General features: G+C 36.6%; 1 protein-coding gene across 1 annotated transcript; it reads left to right on the top strand.

Moving 5' to 3' along the window:
* The first annotated feature begins 10768 nt into the window (after window positions 1–10768).
* Window positions 10769–13981, top strand: LOC108859913 (protein PHLOEM PROTEIN 2-LIKE A8-like). Its single transcript, XM_018633815.2, has 3 exons — window positions 10769–11384; window positions 12674–12898; window positions 13361–13981. The coding sequence occupies exons 1-3, from the start codon at window positions 10903–10905 to the stop codon at window positions 13725–13727; spliced, it is 1074 nt and encodes a 357-aa protein (XP_018489317.1). The 5' UTR covers window positions 10769–10902; the 3' UTR covers window positions 13728–13981.
* Window positions 13982–14568: the final 587 nt, after the last annotated feature.

The raw sequence follows: 14568 nt of genomic DNA, 5'->3' as shown, positions 1-14568 counted from the left end.
AACAATCTGATTTTCATTGCAGAGATTACATATTTATAAAGTTTGTAGTCAAAGAGAAATAAAAGTAAATGCGGAAAATAATACATAAAAAGACAACAATTGACTAGAAAATTATAAATGAGTCAATTGTGAGGAGAATGATGGAAGACCAGTCAAAGTGGCGAATTTGAGACATTCCTTGTCAAGGGTGCGGACGATGTATAGACTGGTCAAGATTCATCCAAGCGTCCAGGTGCATCTATGATGATCGGGTCCATCGCGGTAAGGAGAAAGACGCACGCGGGCTGGTCGGGCTGGTTGGCCGGGTGATCTTCATGAACAGAATGAGCTGATGGGTTGACACGGTCAGTAGATTCAGCACGATCTGATGGTAAAACCTCGGTTTGGTCGAGCTGGTAAACAAGAACACCACCTTTTTCTCCGTTGTTGCTAGGAGAAACTCATAAGCATAAAAACGACGACGAACAGGCGATGTTAATACAAGATCCGGGACGGAAATGTAAGCAAAAACTGACAGAGAGACACAAAATACCTAGCGAGAACAGACAAACGAGGTGAAGGAGATCCAGTGGCGGGGCGATCTGAGATGAAACTGTCTCGCTGAGCTGATTCGCCATTCTGAGTTGCTGGAGAATCCGACGGAGCAGCTCGATGGCGTGGAGTTCTGTCATTGCGAGAGCTTGGCTTAGGTCTCTTCGTCAGTGGTGAGAACATATCCACAGATTTGCGGAGAGCGAGAAAGGGTTTTTGAATTGAGTTAGTGATTCGGCGATGGTGTCGATTTGGGTTAGTCAAAACCGGATTCGAATTTCATGATCGGTTTGGTTTACTGTTTTGGTTTGGATGAAAGAATATACCACTTATTGATATGGGTTTTGATAATTTATTCTATTAAAACTTTATTGATATAGCTTTTATCCAATTATTTTAATTCAATTATTAAAATATTCTACTAATTATTTACAAAATATTTTACAGAAATACTATTCAAAGAAAAAATACAAATATAATTAAAACATACAAATATAAAAATTACATTTCTTAAAAAAAAAATAAAAAAAAATATAATAAACGTGTTAAAATCTAATATGTTCTTATTTCTGTCGACTTGTCTAACAAATAATGTCATACTCTTTTGTATTCCAAATCGATTGATCATAATTTTTAGTATTTTTTTTATTGTAAACATACAGAAATACAAATTACATAAGAAAATGAGAAAACAACAACAGATACAATCAGTTTCAGAAAAAAACAACATATAAAATATTGTAAACGGTAACGGTTCTTCCGAGGTCTTCTTTATTTCTAGAATTCTATTAGTTCACGACAAGAAAAAGGATTTATTGTGACTAAATCTTGTGATGAATTGTCTTGTCACAATTTAGTGACATTTTTAATACAATGTTGTGACTATTATTTTCAGTCTTAATTTCGTAGTTGTTTTGTTATGATATTGTGATGATGTAGATTGTTGCTAGAGTTTGTAACACCTTAAGACGTAATTGTTGCAAGGAAACGTAACATTCATGATGGTTTGTGACGGTTTAAGAATATGTCTGGTGAACGAGGTGATAGATTTGTTATAAATGATGGATTTTTGTATTTTCTATGTTCGAGTTTTTTTCTTATAGCAAATTTATATATCTGACTTAAAATAGTTGGTACGTAAACTTTTTATTTTGTGGTGATCTAGGTTTGTGTGAACCAAACATAATTTAATGTTGAATTAAACCCAGTTTATCTTAATTTCAAAAATGGTTTATTTTTAATGTTTTTTTTTTATCAAATTTTTAGTGTTATTCTGGTCAGAATTAGGTATAATTATTTTTGTAACCATCATTGTTTCAAATGGCTTCCTTTGTTGCCGAGTTAAAGAGAGTTGAAGTCTCAGTGTACATATATAGGATAATGTTTTGATCCTTTCCGTTTATTCTGTAGTAAAACTCTAGCATGGCCTTTTGAGGTGTCTGAACTTAGACGATGATCTTTGAGTGTCCTGATATCTAAATTAACTGCTACACTAAATCTTGTCGCAGTCGCATCACTGGGTATAATTCTTTGTAGAATTATTTGATTGGTGATTACTCTCATATATTCTGTATCATCTGACCAAAATAGCAAATGTCAATGCATTAATACTATCACAACTCGATTGATGGTGACTACATCATCTCCTTGCATAACTTTAGATTCAGTACCCACCCTGATTTTACTCTCTTAAATTGCTCCGTAATATCAAGTTGGAATGAAAACTATTATATTAAAAGGGGAGAAAACAACCCCCATCATGATCAAACTTTATTAGTGGAAGTAAAGTCAAAACCAAAGTATATGAAGTTTGTCACAACTCACAAGTAATATATAAACTTTTTAGGCATGTACTTCTGGAGTTTATCTTTGAACTTGGCCTTTATTTGTTTCCTCTATATCTTCAGAGCAGCTGTGACTAGTCCCAACTCTGGTGTCAACGGCTCTGGCAATAACTTTATCTTTGCTGGAATTTGAAACTTTTCTAGCTTTGCTGCCTTGGTAAGAGATGGTCGAACCTCTTTTACTGCATCACAGTTCTCGCATAGCTCTGAGAAGTCGCTGTATTTAACTTCTGCTTCCTATGCCCCCATTTCAGTAATGCTCCGTGTGATGCTACAACAAGAGCTACATAGTAGCTGTTCATTGGGTCTGCGTGTACTATAATGTTGTCACACTACAAGAAAAGCGGTCCTAGCGACGAAAATTTAGCGGAAAAAAAATCTCCTGGTAAACTTACGTCGATTTTACGAGGAAAGTACGTGAAAAAACAAATAAAACGTAAGTTTGTCGTTAAATAACGACAAAACACGTACATCGTAAAATCTTCGTAAATTAACATGTTTTTACGAGGAAACAACATTTCGTCTTCGTCGTGAAATAGACGTAAAATAAGAATGTTTTTACGAAGAAATATTACGAGTATTTTGCAGCAATTTCTCGAGTCCACCTAATTTTTAGTTAGAACACGTTTTTTTGTTTTGGCTAATTACCTATTTTCGTCGTAAATTCCAAGTAAAATCTCATCTACCAGTTTCGAAAATTTTCTATAAATATGTCCATTGTGTTTCATTTGAAACATACCACAAAGAAAAAAAATCTAAAAACGTGAAAAAAAAAATGTCCAGTGATGGAAAATATTTCTAATTGCGGAGGTGGATGTATACGCACAAAGATGCTAACGAGAGAGTGACGAAAGAATATCTCGAAGGACTGGAGAAATTTATGCATCAAGAATATTCTACACCGCTCACCCAGGAAAGCGGTAAGATGTTTTATCCTTGTCGAAAATGCAACAATTTAAAAATGGCAACTCGTGAAAATGTTTGGAAGCATTTAATAAATAGAGGATTCACGCCAAATTACTATATCTGGTTTCAACATGGAGAAGGTTATAATTATGAAAATGAAGCTAGTAGTGGTAATAGCAATTTTCAGGATGAACCGGTTGATCATTTGCATAATGAACATAGTTACCATCAGGAGGAGCAGATGGTAGATTATGATAGGGTTCATAATATGGTAGCTGATGCATTTGTAGCTCATGATGATGATGAAGTTGAAGAACCTAACATAGATGCAAAATTTGTTTATGAAATGTTAGATGCTGCGAATCAGCCACTTTAGAGTGGTTGTAGAGAAGGTATCTCTAAATTGTCATAGACTGCTAGAATGATGAGTATTAAAACTGATCTCAATTTACCTGAAAGTTGCATGAATGCATGGACATATTTGTTTAATGAGTATTTGCCGGAAGACAATGTGTATGCTGACTATTATTATTATGAGATTTAGAAACTAGTTTATAGTCCTGGGTTGCCTTCTGAGATGATAGACGTTTGCATCGACAGTTTCATGATCTACTGAGGAGATGAAGAGAGTTAAAAGAGTGTCGATTCTGCAAGAGGACATGATTCAAACCGCAAGGACGAGGACGTAATAGGGTACCGTACCAAATGATGTGGTACCTACCAATTACTGACAGATTAAAAAGATTGTACCAATTTGAGGTGACTACTAGAAAGATGAGATGGCATACCAAGCATACTCGGACGGATGGTGAGATGACTCATCCATCAGATGCATGAGCTTGCAAACAATTTAACAAAGTACATCCAGAATTTGCTAGCAATGCCAGAATTTTTTTCTCGGATTATGCACGGATGGATTTAGTCCCTTTGGTATGTCAGGGAGACAATATTCATTGTGGCCAGTCTTTCTGACGCCATACAACCTGCGACCGGATATGTGCATGCAACGGGAGTTTCTATTCTTGACCATATTAATACCTGGTCCGGACCATCCGAAAAAGATCTCTGGATGCTTTTCTACAACCACTGATTAAAAGAGTTGAAAGATTTGTGGTCAACATGGGTGAGGACGTATGACTGCTCAACGAAGACGAATTTTACAATGTTAACGATGCTTTTGTGGACCATAATTGACTTTCCTGCTTATGGGATGTTGTCTGGATATACTACACATGCGGGATTTTCTTGTCCATATTGTAATGGAATGACAAATGCATTTCAACTGAAGAACGGTATTAAGACAAGTTGGTTAGATTGTCACTGTCGATTTCTTCCATTAATTATCCTTGTCGAAGAAACAAGAAATTGTTTAGGTACAAAAGGGTTGTGAGAGACACTCCTCCTCCATATTTAACTGGCGAACAAGTTGAAAAACAAATCGATTACTACGGAGCTCTAGAAACAGTTCCTCGTGGTGGTAGTTGGCATGTTTCCGGTAATATGCCTGATTACGGAGTTCACCACAACTGGTAAAAGAAAAATATATTTTGGGAGTTGCCATATTGGAAGAATCTTCTTCTGCACCACAACCTCAATGTGATGCATATAGAGAAGATTTTTTTCGACAACATCATGAATACAATATTGAATGTCCCAGGGAAGACAAAAGATAGTAAAAAATCGAGGTTGGACTTGCCTGATATTTGCTCAACGACTACTTCCCTTTGCATTTGCGGAGCTACTTCCGACAAAAGTACATGAAGCACTTGCAGGCAATATATCATTACTCATTAATTTCTTTATTGCTCAAAAATATGCACGAATAAATAACTGTTTTTGGAATATACAAGGCATTGTAGCATTTTTCAGGGATTTTAGCACACACACGCTTAAAGAGGATGTCGTAGAACAACTTCACGAGGACATTCTCATCTTATTGTGCAACTTGGAGATGATATTTCCTCCCACATTTTTTGACGTCATGGAGCATCTAGCTGTCCACCTCCCGTATGAGGCATTGCTTCGGGGACCTATACATTACAGATGGATGTATCAGTATGAGCGGGAAATAAAATATTTGAAGGGAAAATAAAAAAACCTCACAAAAGTAGAAGGTTCTATAATTTCTGGAAATTTGATGGAAGAAAAATCTCACTTCACATCGTACTACTTTGCACCAAAAGTACGTGCCCGTAAAAGAGCTCCAAGAAAATATGATGATGGTGGTGTTGCGCCAACATATGCAATTGATGGTGTTCCAGACATCTTTAGCCAGATTGGGCGAATGGGTGTGAAATCGAAAGAGGTTTGATGGTCGAGTGATGAAGACGCCCATACTGCACATACTTACATTCTACTCAATTGCGAGGATCCTTTGATGCGCTATTTTGAAATGTAACATATATGAAAACTTTTAAACTTCTAAACATATACTTTTTAAATGATTAATTAATTAATAGAAAATATGTGTATTTTACAGCCTATTTGTTACCCAAGTCGAAGAAGCAATCCAAGGTATATCCACAAGTGAGGTAGATAGAAAAAAAGATAAACACTTCATTAAATGGTTGAAGAGTCAGGTATTTAGTCAAATATTTTTTTTTTGCATACATGATATGTATTCACTTTTTTGCATACATTATATGTATTCACTGTTTGTATGATTAATTTCAATATTTTCTTAATTTTACAGGTTGATTATGAGGATCAAGATTACCCCACATGGTTTCACGTATTAGTTCAGGGTCCACTTGCAAAGTCACCACATCACCGATGTATTTCACACGATGCTTTACTTTTCATACATATGAGTATGGTAAACAGCGGGTAGCCATCAATTATAAAATATGTGTGAAAAGCGAAACAAATTTCTACGGGATCTTACAGGAGATTATTGAAGTGGAATTCTCAGGGTTATTGAAGCTGAAATCCGTCATCTTCAAGTGTGACTGGTTCGACCCCGTTGTAAACAGAAGTGTTCGGTTTAAAAAAATTGGTGTATTTGCTGTCAGTGGTGGACGAATGCACAACAAATTCGAGCTTTTCATATTAGCTTCGCAAGTAGACTAAGTTAGCTTCCTCCCATACCCTAGGATGAGAGAATCAGGAATAAGTTGGTTAGCCGTTATCAAAGGTACACCTCGTGGACGAATAATCGGTGGAGAAGAACCGCATTTTCAAGAAGAACATATCAATGAAGTCGAACAACCTGAGCAACAAATGGATGACATCCTACTCATTGATCCGCATAATCATGAGTATGAAGATATTTCCGACGATACCACAGACGAAGCTGTTGAAGACGAGATTAATGAAAATGATGATGTTTCTAGTGATGATGAAGAGAATGATGTATCTGAATCATGATGTAATTTTTTAAACATGATTTACTTCCAGATTTAATGCATTTATTTAGTTTGTTTACTTAATCATGAAAATTTAATTTTATAATTTTATTTTGTCTTCTAAGTGAATTGGGTGTTTGGAATGGAAAGAAGAGATTGAGTTATAAGTTAAAGAAGTTTGGGGTTTAGAGTTTTAGAAGACCATCCATCGATAATCATATAGATTAATCGATTGACGGCTCGAAAGGTGTCTCGATCGATATTCCTAAAGAATCATCGATCGACACTTTCTTCAGATCAACAAACGGATGTTGAGGTCGAAGATCTAGAAAACAAATAGTCTAAAAAACCAAAGTTGATCGACTATTGCCTTTGTAGAATTCTCATATATCTTGCATGCATGCTTAGTATCTATATATCTAGAATCCTGATTTCCTGAATAGAAACCCTAGGCTTAACACTTCATCATTATTGTCTAAACCCCAATCAAATCAGCCGAGCAATTAGTTGTTCACCACTGCTATTTACTGTCTAGGATTTATTGTGTGTCCAAGCTCTCTGTGGATTCGATCCCGAAGTACTATAACTGATCCTCTTATTTGAGAGAGTAATTCACTCCTTAGGGTAAATTGAGTGAGATCAATTTTCTTTGTCGTAGTAGGTCTGTGACTGTTCTCCTCATTAAGAGTAACTGTTTTGAAGTTTTTTCTGTCTTTTGGCGTGCTACTGATCCATTTTTCATGATTTTTCTTTTCCGGATTCCAGAATTCATCACGGACAGTGGAGAGGGGGGGGGGGTGAAACGTCTCCCTGGAGGTCTTCCTAGTTTTTTTTTCTTTTCAGCAGGCTGCACAATCTGAGGCATCTCTTCCATCGATTGGTCCTCGTTCAACGGTCCCAATCTCTGGATAATTGAGTTTGGCTCGCTCATTGGTCCCAACCAATGTAAAGCCGGGACACGTTCATGGGTTATCTCCTCCATTTGATCTGGTTCCGCTATGTGTTGTACCTCTACGGTGATCTTTACTAGTTGGCTGCTGCTTCTTCGAACTCACCCAATTCTTCACCATGTCTGAGTCTCTCCTTTCTAGCTGTGCTTTCAGTAGGATCTTCACAATTTGAATATTGAAGCAGAGCATTTCGAATCTCCACTCTAGCTGATTCCAATCCTGCCGGTGGAGGAGGTAGGTTTACTGGTCTCGAGGACTCTGACTTTTCCGTGTCAAGGCTTTTCTAGCTCATTAGGGTATTGTTTCTTCACCCACAGGGATCTGGATGGATAGCTCCTCTGAGATACATGGCATTTCACTGGCTAGAGATGTCAATCATGGACCTGGACCGCGGGTCTGGCCCGTAAAGAACTGTCGCGGGACGGGATTGGGCCGAGATTTTACAGACCCGCAAATTAGCGGGCTTTGCGGGACGGGTCTTTGCGGGACTGGGTCTTTTGCGGGACGGGACGATGCGGGTCTGCGGGATTACAAAGACCCGCATTTTTTCCTCCTCAATTCTTGTTTTACCTCAAAAAAAATAAAAAAGAGTGAAAAAGATAATTTATATGACTTTCCTCTGAAAAAAGAAAAAAACTTCAGCAATGATGATTCGAGCTCCGACGATGATGTTTTGAGCTCCATTAGTGTTTTAATTTGGTGTTTTTTAATTAATTTTGGAATTAGCAGCTTAGTTTTGGTGTTTGATTATATTTAGTTTTTATTTATTAAAACTAAAAAATTGGTTATGAACTTACGAGTTATAAGCTAATGAAAAACATATTCTGAAATTATCTTTAATTGGTATGTAAATATGTTTGAGTGTGACAAAATTAACTATAACTATTTTATTTGGTTAAGATAACATGAACAAGACTAAGCTCTGATCAAAGCGGTAACGAGAATAAGCTATGGTTAGAGCCTTGATCGACTAAGCTATTTAATTCTATAACAATGATGTCGTTCAGCTGAAAGAGTTAGTCTTGTTACTGATTAGAGCCTTCTTCGATATGTATTTTATTCTTCATGTTCTCTCGTTACTTATCATTGTTATCTTGTTACATCAATAGAATAGAATATACATTAACATCTCATTTTTACATGCACTTTTTGTTTGGTTATGACTTCATATATATATATATATATATATATATATATATATATATATATATATATATATATATATATATATAATCATCTCATGTTCTATATGCACTTTTAATAGAGAAAATATGCATAATATATTACAAATTTTGAAGAATTTGCATTGTAGACATTTCATGTATATTAATTATGTGAACTTGGTTATGTAGGGGAGCAGCCTGAGGCATCTTAGAGCAGCATGCAGCATCAGGAAGTGTTCTGGAGCGGCCTGCAGTGTCAAGCATGATCGGATACATTACATTAACGTATGTCCCGCGGGACAGCTTGTAAAGGAGTATGCAATTTGCGGTACGGGCTTGGGACGACCTTTTGGAGACCGCAGCCCGCGCGGGCCTGACCCGCCGTGACCCGCAAAGAGATGAGCCCGCTGCGGTACGGGACGGGACAGGACAGATCAACCTGTTTGACATCTCTATCACTGGCTCGTTGCACTAGTATTCATGAGAGTGGTAAGAGTTATAGGTTGTTATACCTCGAGGGTAGTTTCTTGCAGAAACCATTCTCTCCGTTGAAGGAGGATTTTTGAGTCTAGCAGAATCAGTATAGTGATCATTTCTCCTCTCGTATCTTTCAGGTTATGAGGTGTAGTATCCTCTGGAGTGTCCCTGAGACTGGTCCCGAGAGTGGGAGTTTTTATGCTGGTAAGCATTCGATTTCTCTAGCTCAGCTTTTGTTTCTCTTGATGAGTGTTTCTCAGAAATATGTATTCCTCGAGGTTCACTTGAGACTGATTGAGCTACACGAGGAGCATCGGGCAGTCTTCCTTGTCATGGCACAGACTGAAGCAGATAGTACAGTGATTATGGACCTTTTTGTACACAAGCGCCACCATTGTCTCATATACATCATCAACTTCAGAGTAGTCTTTTTTATTAGAGGTTGAAGTCCATTGACATGAACTCTCATCGCTACTGTGGAGCTCACCTCTGTAGTTTCGACGGTTCCAGTATCCTTTGCGATCCAAGCGAGCATTCCTTCTGACCAGAGATGTAGGGGGATACCTTGAAATTGGATCCAAAACGGGATCTTGTTGGATAAGCTTGGGGAGAGAGAAGGTTCACATCTTTGGATAATAACCTTACACTGAGCAAAATGGTAAGGTTGGTTGTCCAGAACCTTCAAGATGTCTCTTTCTGACATTAATTGGAATTGGAAACAGCCTTGCCCCAGATCCGCTCCAATTGGTCGAGATTCGCATTTCCGGTGGTCAGAAAGGAAAGGGATAAAAGACCAAACTCTTCGTACTTTTGGATTTGTCAATCTTCCCACCAGGGAGAGTGTGCTTTCGAATAAGTTCAGTCGAGTAAATGGAAGGGACTTTAACCCTATATGTTCGCAGAGGTAAAGAAGGTACAGCAGTAGCTTTACCTTTCTCAGCGTAAGAGAGTCTTCTCTGCATGATGTGTGCTTTAAAGAGAGGCTTTGTGAGGTTAAGAGAATTAGGAGAATCAAACGGGTTCTTCTCTTCATTGAGAGACAGTTTTTACCAAAGGTTCTTTTGAAGAGATTTTCTAACTAGATACACAGAACTTCTGAGGGATCTGACTGAGGGATCTGACTGAACAGGGTACATTCATGTTTCAAAAGAGGAGTCGCCGGTGAGGATTAGAGGAGCATCGTTTCCTCCGACCACGGATCGGCGGAAGAACCCGACGTGTAAAAAGCTGGAGCTTGTGTAGATCCAAAAATTTTCTCAAAGAGAAAATATTTGAAATGTGCAACTTATGGACCCACGGTTAAACTACTTTACAGAGGAAAATATGATGGGTAACGACTTTTCTTGGAAAACGTGCCTGAAAGTTTTTATATCTCCAGAAGAAACTCTTTTTCAATGGCATATTCACATAAAAATCTTTTTTTATTTAACACATAGTATAATCATTGAAGATAATTATGGATCTATTCTCTCTGGTTGCAATTTTAAATTTGATACTTGGGTTAAATAATTTATGGAAACTGAGAAGAAGACCCTCTGCAGCTTACAAGGATTAAATAATTACTTCGGTCATGGAGATAACTATTAAGCAAGTTGTCAACTGGAAAGAATATGTCATTTATTAACATAATAATATGGACTAGAATATGGCTCAAAGCATGTTTTTCTAACAACAAGAAGAATTGATCATGGAGGCTTCTTCTTGCGGTATTGGATGGAGGTCAACACGGCCTCAAGTTTTCATCAATTTCAGGGGACAAGAGCTACGCAGAGGCTTCATCGGCTTCCTCGAGCCAGCCTTGAAAAATGAAAACATTAACGTTTTCATAGACGAGCTGGAGCTGAGAGGGAGGGATCTACAGAACCTGTTCGTTAGAATCAAAGAGTCCAAAATCGCGCTAGTGATCTTCTCCAACGACTACGCCAATTCGGAATGGTGTTTGGATGAGCTGGCAAAGATCAAAGAATGTATGGATCTTGGCAATCTTTATGTGATTCCCATCTTCTACAAGATAGAACCTTCCGTTGTTAAACATCTTCAAGGTTACTTTGGAGAAAGTTTTATGAATCTAAAGAGCAGATATTCACACGATCTAGAAAGAACCCAGAAATGGGAGGAAGCCTTAGCATCTGTTCCTCAAAAGTTTGGTTTGCCATTTCCAGAAAACAGGTTCTCCTCTCCTTTCTTCTTTTTTTATTGAATCAATATCTTATATCCTGAATCGAAGTTCAAATTTGTCTTGAAACTGTTATGTCAATTGAATAACATGTACGACTAGGGCCAAGTAGTTGTCGTTCGGGTTTCAGTCTAATATTCAAGTCGTAAACTGATTACTAACTTGATATATTATCCACAAGTTGGTTGCTAGTAGAGATGTCAAATAGGCAGGTTAGGCCGATTTGGGCGTATCCGAATGGAGTTTATTTTTTTTAATGGACATTTTTGGTTGAGACCAAATATAACCATGTCCAAATAGAACCATAACCAAATAAGATCATGATTTGTTGGGTGGTACATGGGCTCCATACGCTCACTTAATGTAAACAACATAATTTCAATTTTAAAGATACGGTTCAGGTGGGGAAAATTGTGATTGACAGGAAAACCTAATTTTACGGTTTTGGCGGGGAAAAGGAATTTGTAGTTCTGACGGGAAAATGTGATTTAACGTTTTGGCAGAAAACCCCAATTTTTCGGTTTTGACGGTATAACGCGATTTTACTGTTTTGGCAAAAACCCGATTTTGTGGTTTCGATGAAAACACGATTTTGCGGTTTTGACGAGAAAAAACAGTTTTGCAGTTCTGGCAGAAAAACATACGTGATTTTATGTTTTTAACAAAAAAATATGATTTTATCGTTTGACGGAAAAACGAAATTTTGTAGGTTTGACGGAAAACACGATTTTACGGTTTTGACGGAGAAAATGTAATTTTAAAGAGAACTTACATTTTATGGTTTTGATGGAGAAAATTGACAAGAAATACGATTTTCGGTTTTAGCGAAAACTCGATTTTGTGATTTTGATAAAACAAAATGAAATTGTATTTTTTCTAATTTGTCAAACCTAAGTATTTTAACTATATGGGCTCTCCAATGTCCACATGGTCTAACCCAGTTTTGTCTATAAATTTTGTTGGGCTTTGTCCATCTGAACTCATTTAAATTGGGTTTAATATGAGTGTATCCATATTTACCCATAATAATTTGAACACTGACCGCTCAGGGACGACCGCCCGTTTTACATCTCTAGTTGTTAGATGAATGATATATTATCACAACAAGTTGAACTAAATGTCTTTCAAGGCATCTTAGTCTAAAAAAAGCCTCTTACGGCTGCTCTTTATCTTCTTTTTGTCTTCAAATGTTGTGGGACTTGTGAACCCAACGCAACCCCAGTGCTTATCAATTTCTGGGGAAAGTGATGTGTGGAACCTCACTCTTCTCGTCTTATGATAGTGATAGGACAGATTGGGATTTTATAAAGTCAATAGTCGTGGAGGTTAAGAGAGTGCTTGAGCATATACAAGGAAATTCAAATCAAAGAGGGCAGCCCCAACCTATTCAAATACAACAGCCGGACGTAAATTTCCAGCGTGCCATGTTCAGTGTAAGACAACTCAAGATAAGCGGTTCTCACAATGCCAGATATTGGACTTTTGAGTCTATATACGAGCCATCCAAGTAAGAGTTTTCTTACGAGTTCGTATTATATACAATTTTCGACAACGTAACATCTATGACTTGATCAGCTCTTTAATTTCCTTATTAGCCTATTAATTACTATACATATTATACACGAAAATAATTAAAAACACTTAGATCTCCTTGTGCTTAAGACCACCTTTTTAACCTACATTTGAGGGAAACTTTAATACAATTCTAGAGGATTATTATATGCGCGCTGCCATGAATCAATTGACCAAAAATAAATATTGTGATCAGACATATTCCGAAAAACTAAAATTAGTTTTCGACAATGGCAGAATTAATTTTAAAAATAAAAATAAAATGTACTATTAAATTTTAGTGAAATTATAGATAGTCGTACTTATTCTCATACCATGTAGTATATACGTGGCTATGCCTGTGTAAAATGTGAAATCATTTTCTTTTAGAGAATCTCATAATGGTTAATTATGCTAGTGAGGAGGCCATTGAAGTTGCAAAGATGAAAAGATGTTATTATCTGGAGGTATGCGGAAAGTTCGACACCAAAGAACTGATATATGGGACAAGATATGAGGTGGTCTTTGTAGTCAAAGTAGAGGATACGATGACAAGATGGAACAATCCGGCAACAGCGCAACTAATGGTGCCGGATAACAGCCTGCAAGAGCGGGAATTTCAGTTTGTTGATCTCATAAAAAACGAGTGGATTGAAATTCAGGCGGGAGTTTTCGATGCACAGCCGCATAAAGAGAAGATCGCTTTCTATTTGTATCAGCACCAGTCTAACATTCGGATGACGGGGCTTCTGGTTAGAGGTGCTATAATTCGTCCTCTTGAGTAAGCAAGGGCCGATGCACAGGGGCAGATCTACTTTTTATAGGAAGGGAACAGTTGCCACCAGTAAAATTTGTTAGATCAATGCAAATTGTAAAGGTTTTCAGTTGATGCCTACTCTACTCATAATATTTGTTATGCCCCACCTATTTTGAAACCAGATTATTCCTGGAAAACTGAAGTTCAATGTCCAAAAACCCTTTTGGTAATAACTATTTAATTTGTAAAGTTATGTCAAATATTGAATGTTTTTATTTAATAGTTTCCTTAGTCTATTTTTCAAATCATTTTTAAATTGCTAATCTTCTATTATCTTCTTAATTAGGCCATACATTTATGAATTTCCTCTTAATTTACACTTTTTATTTCAGAAAATTTTAATGTTTTAGCATATCTTACTTAGACAATATATAAATAGATAGCATTTATAGCTTTACTCATCCTACTATCAAAACCCAAAAGTATTATAGTATATAACAAATTCTATTTTTATATGCCATAATGTTTGTATTTAAATATTAGATTTCATCTACAAATATAGGTTATTGTTAATTTAATTTTCATATATTTATTCTATTTAATTAAAAGAAAAAACATATATAAATAGTAGTAAAAATAATAATATTATGAACATTCAGTTTTTATATTGTTATACATAATATATACATAATCTGATTTGTTAAAAATATTTTATGCCCCCAGTAAAACTTGATCCTCGATCCGCCACTACCGATGCAATGCCACCCCACCCATAAGTATAGAACTTTGTAGGACCAAGTCAATGCCTTAATACTAAAAATATTGATGCCACCTTTGATTGGCTTTTCTACGCCCCCAAAGTAATAAAC

This window comes from Raphanus sativus, chromosome 5, assembly GCF_000801105.2.
Source record: "Raphanus sativus cultivar WK10039 chromosome 5, ASM80110v3, whole genome shotgun sequence".
In the NCBI taxonomy this organism is placed as follows: domain Eukaryota; kingdom Viridiplantae; phylum Streptophyta; class Magnoliopsida; order Brassicales; family Brassicaceae; genus Raphanus; species Raphanus sativus.
This window is presented reverse-complemented; position numbering and strand designations above follow the sequence as displayed.

What these genes read in the sequence shown, in the direction of transcription:
- LOC108859913 (XM_018633815.2), top strand. Translation starts at nt 10,903, where the DNA reads ATGGAGGCTTCTTCTTGCGGTATTGGATGGAGGTCAACACGGCCTCAA. An exon ending in TTGCCATTTCCAGAAAACAG is followed by an intron (nt 11,385 to 12,673) that starts GTTCTCCTCTCC and finishes GTCTTATGATAG; the next exon opens with TGATAGGACAGATTGGGATT. An exon ending in TCTATATACGAGCCATCCAA is followed by an intron (nt 12,899 to 13,360) that starts GTAAGAGTTTTC and finishes TAATTATGCTAG; the next exon opens with TGAGGAGGCCATTGAAGTTG.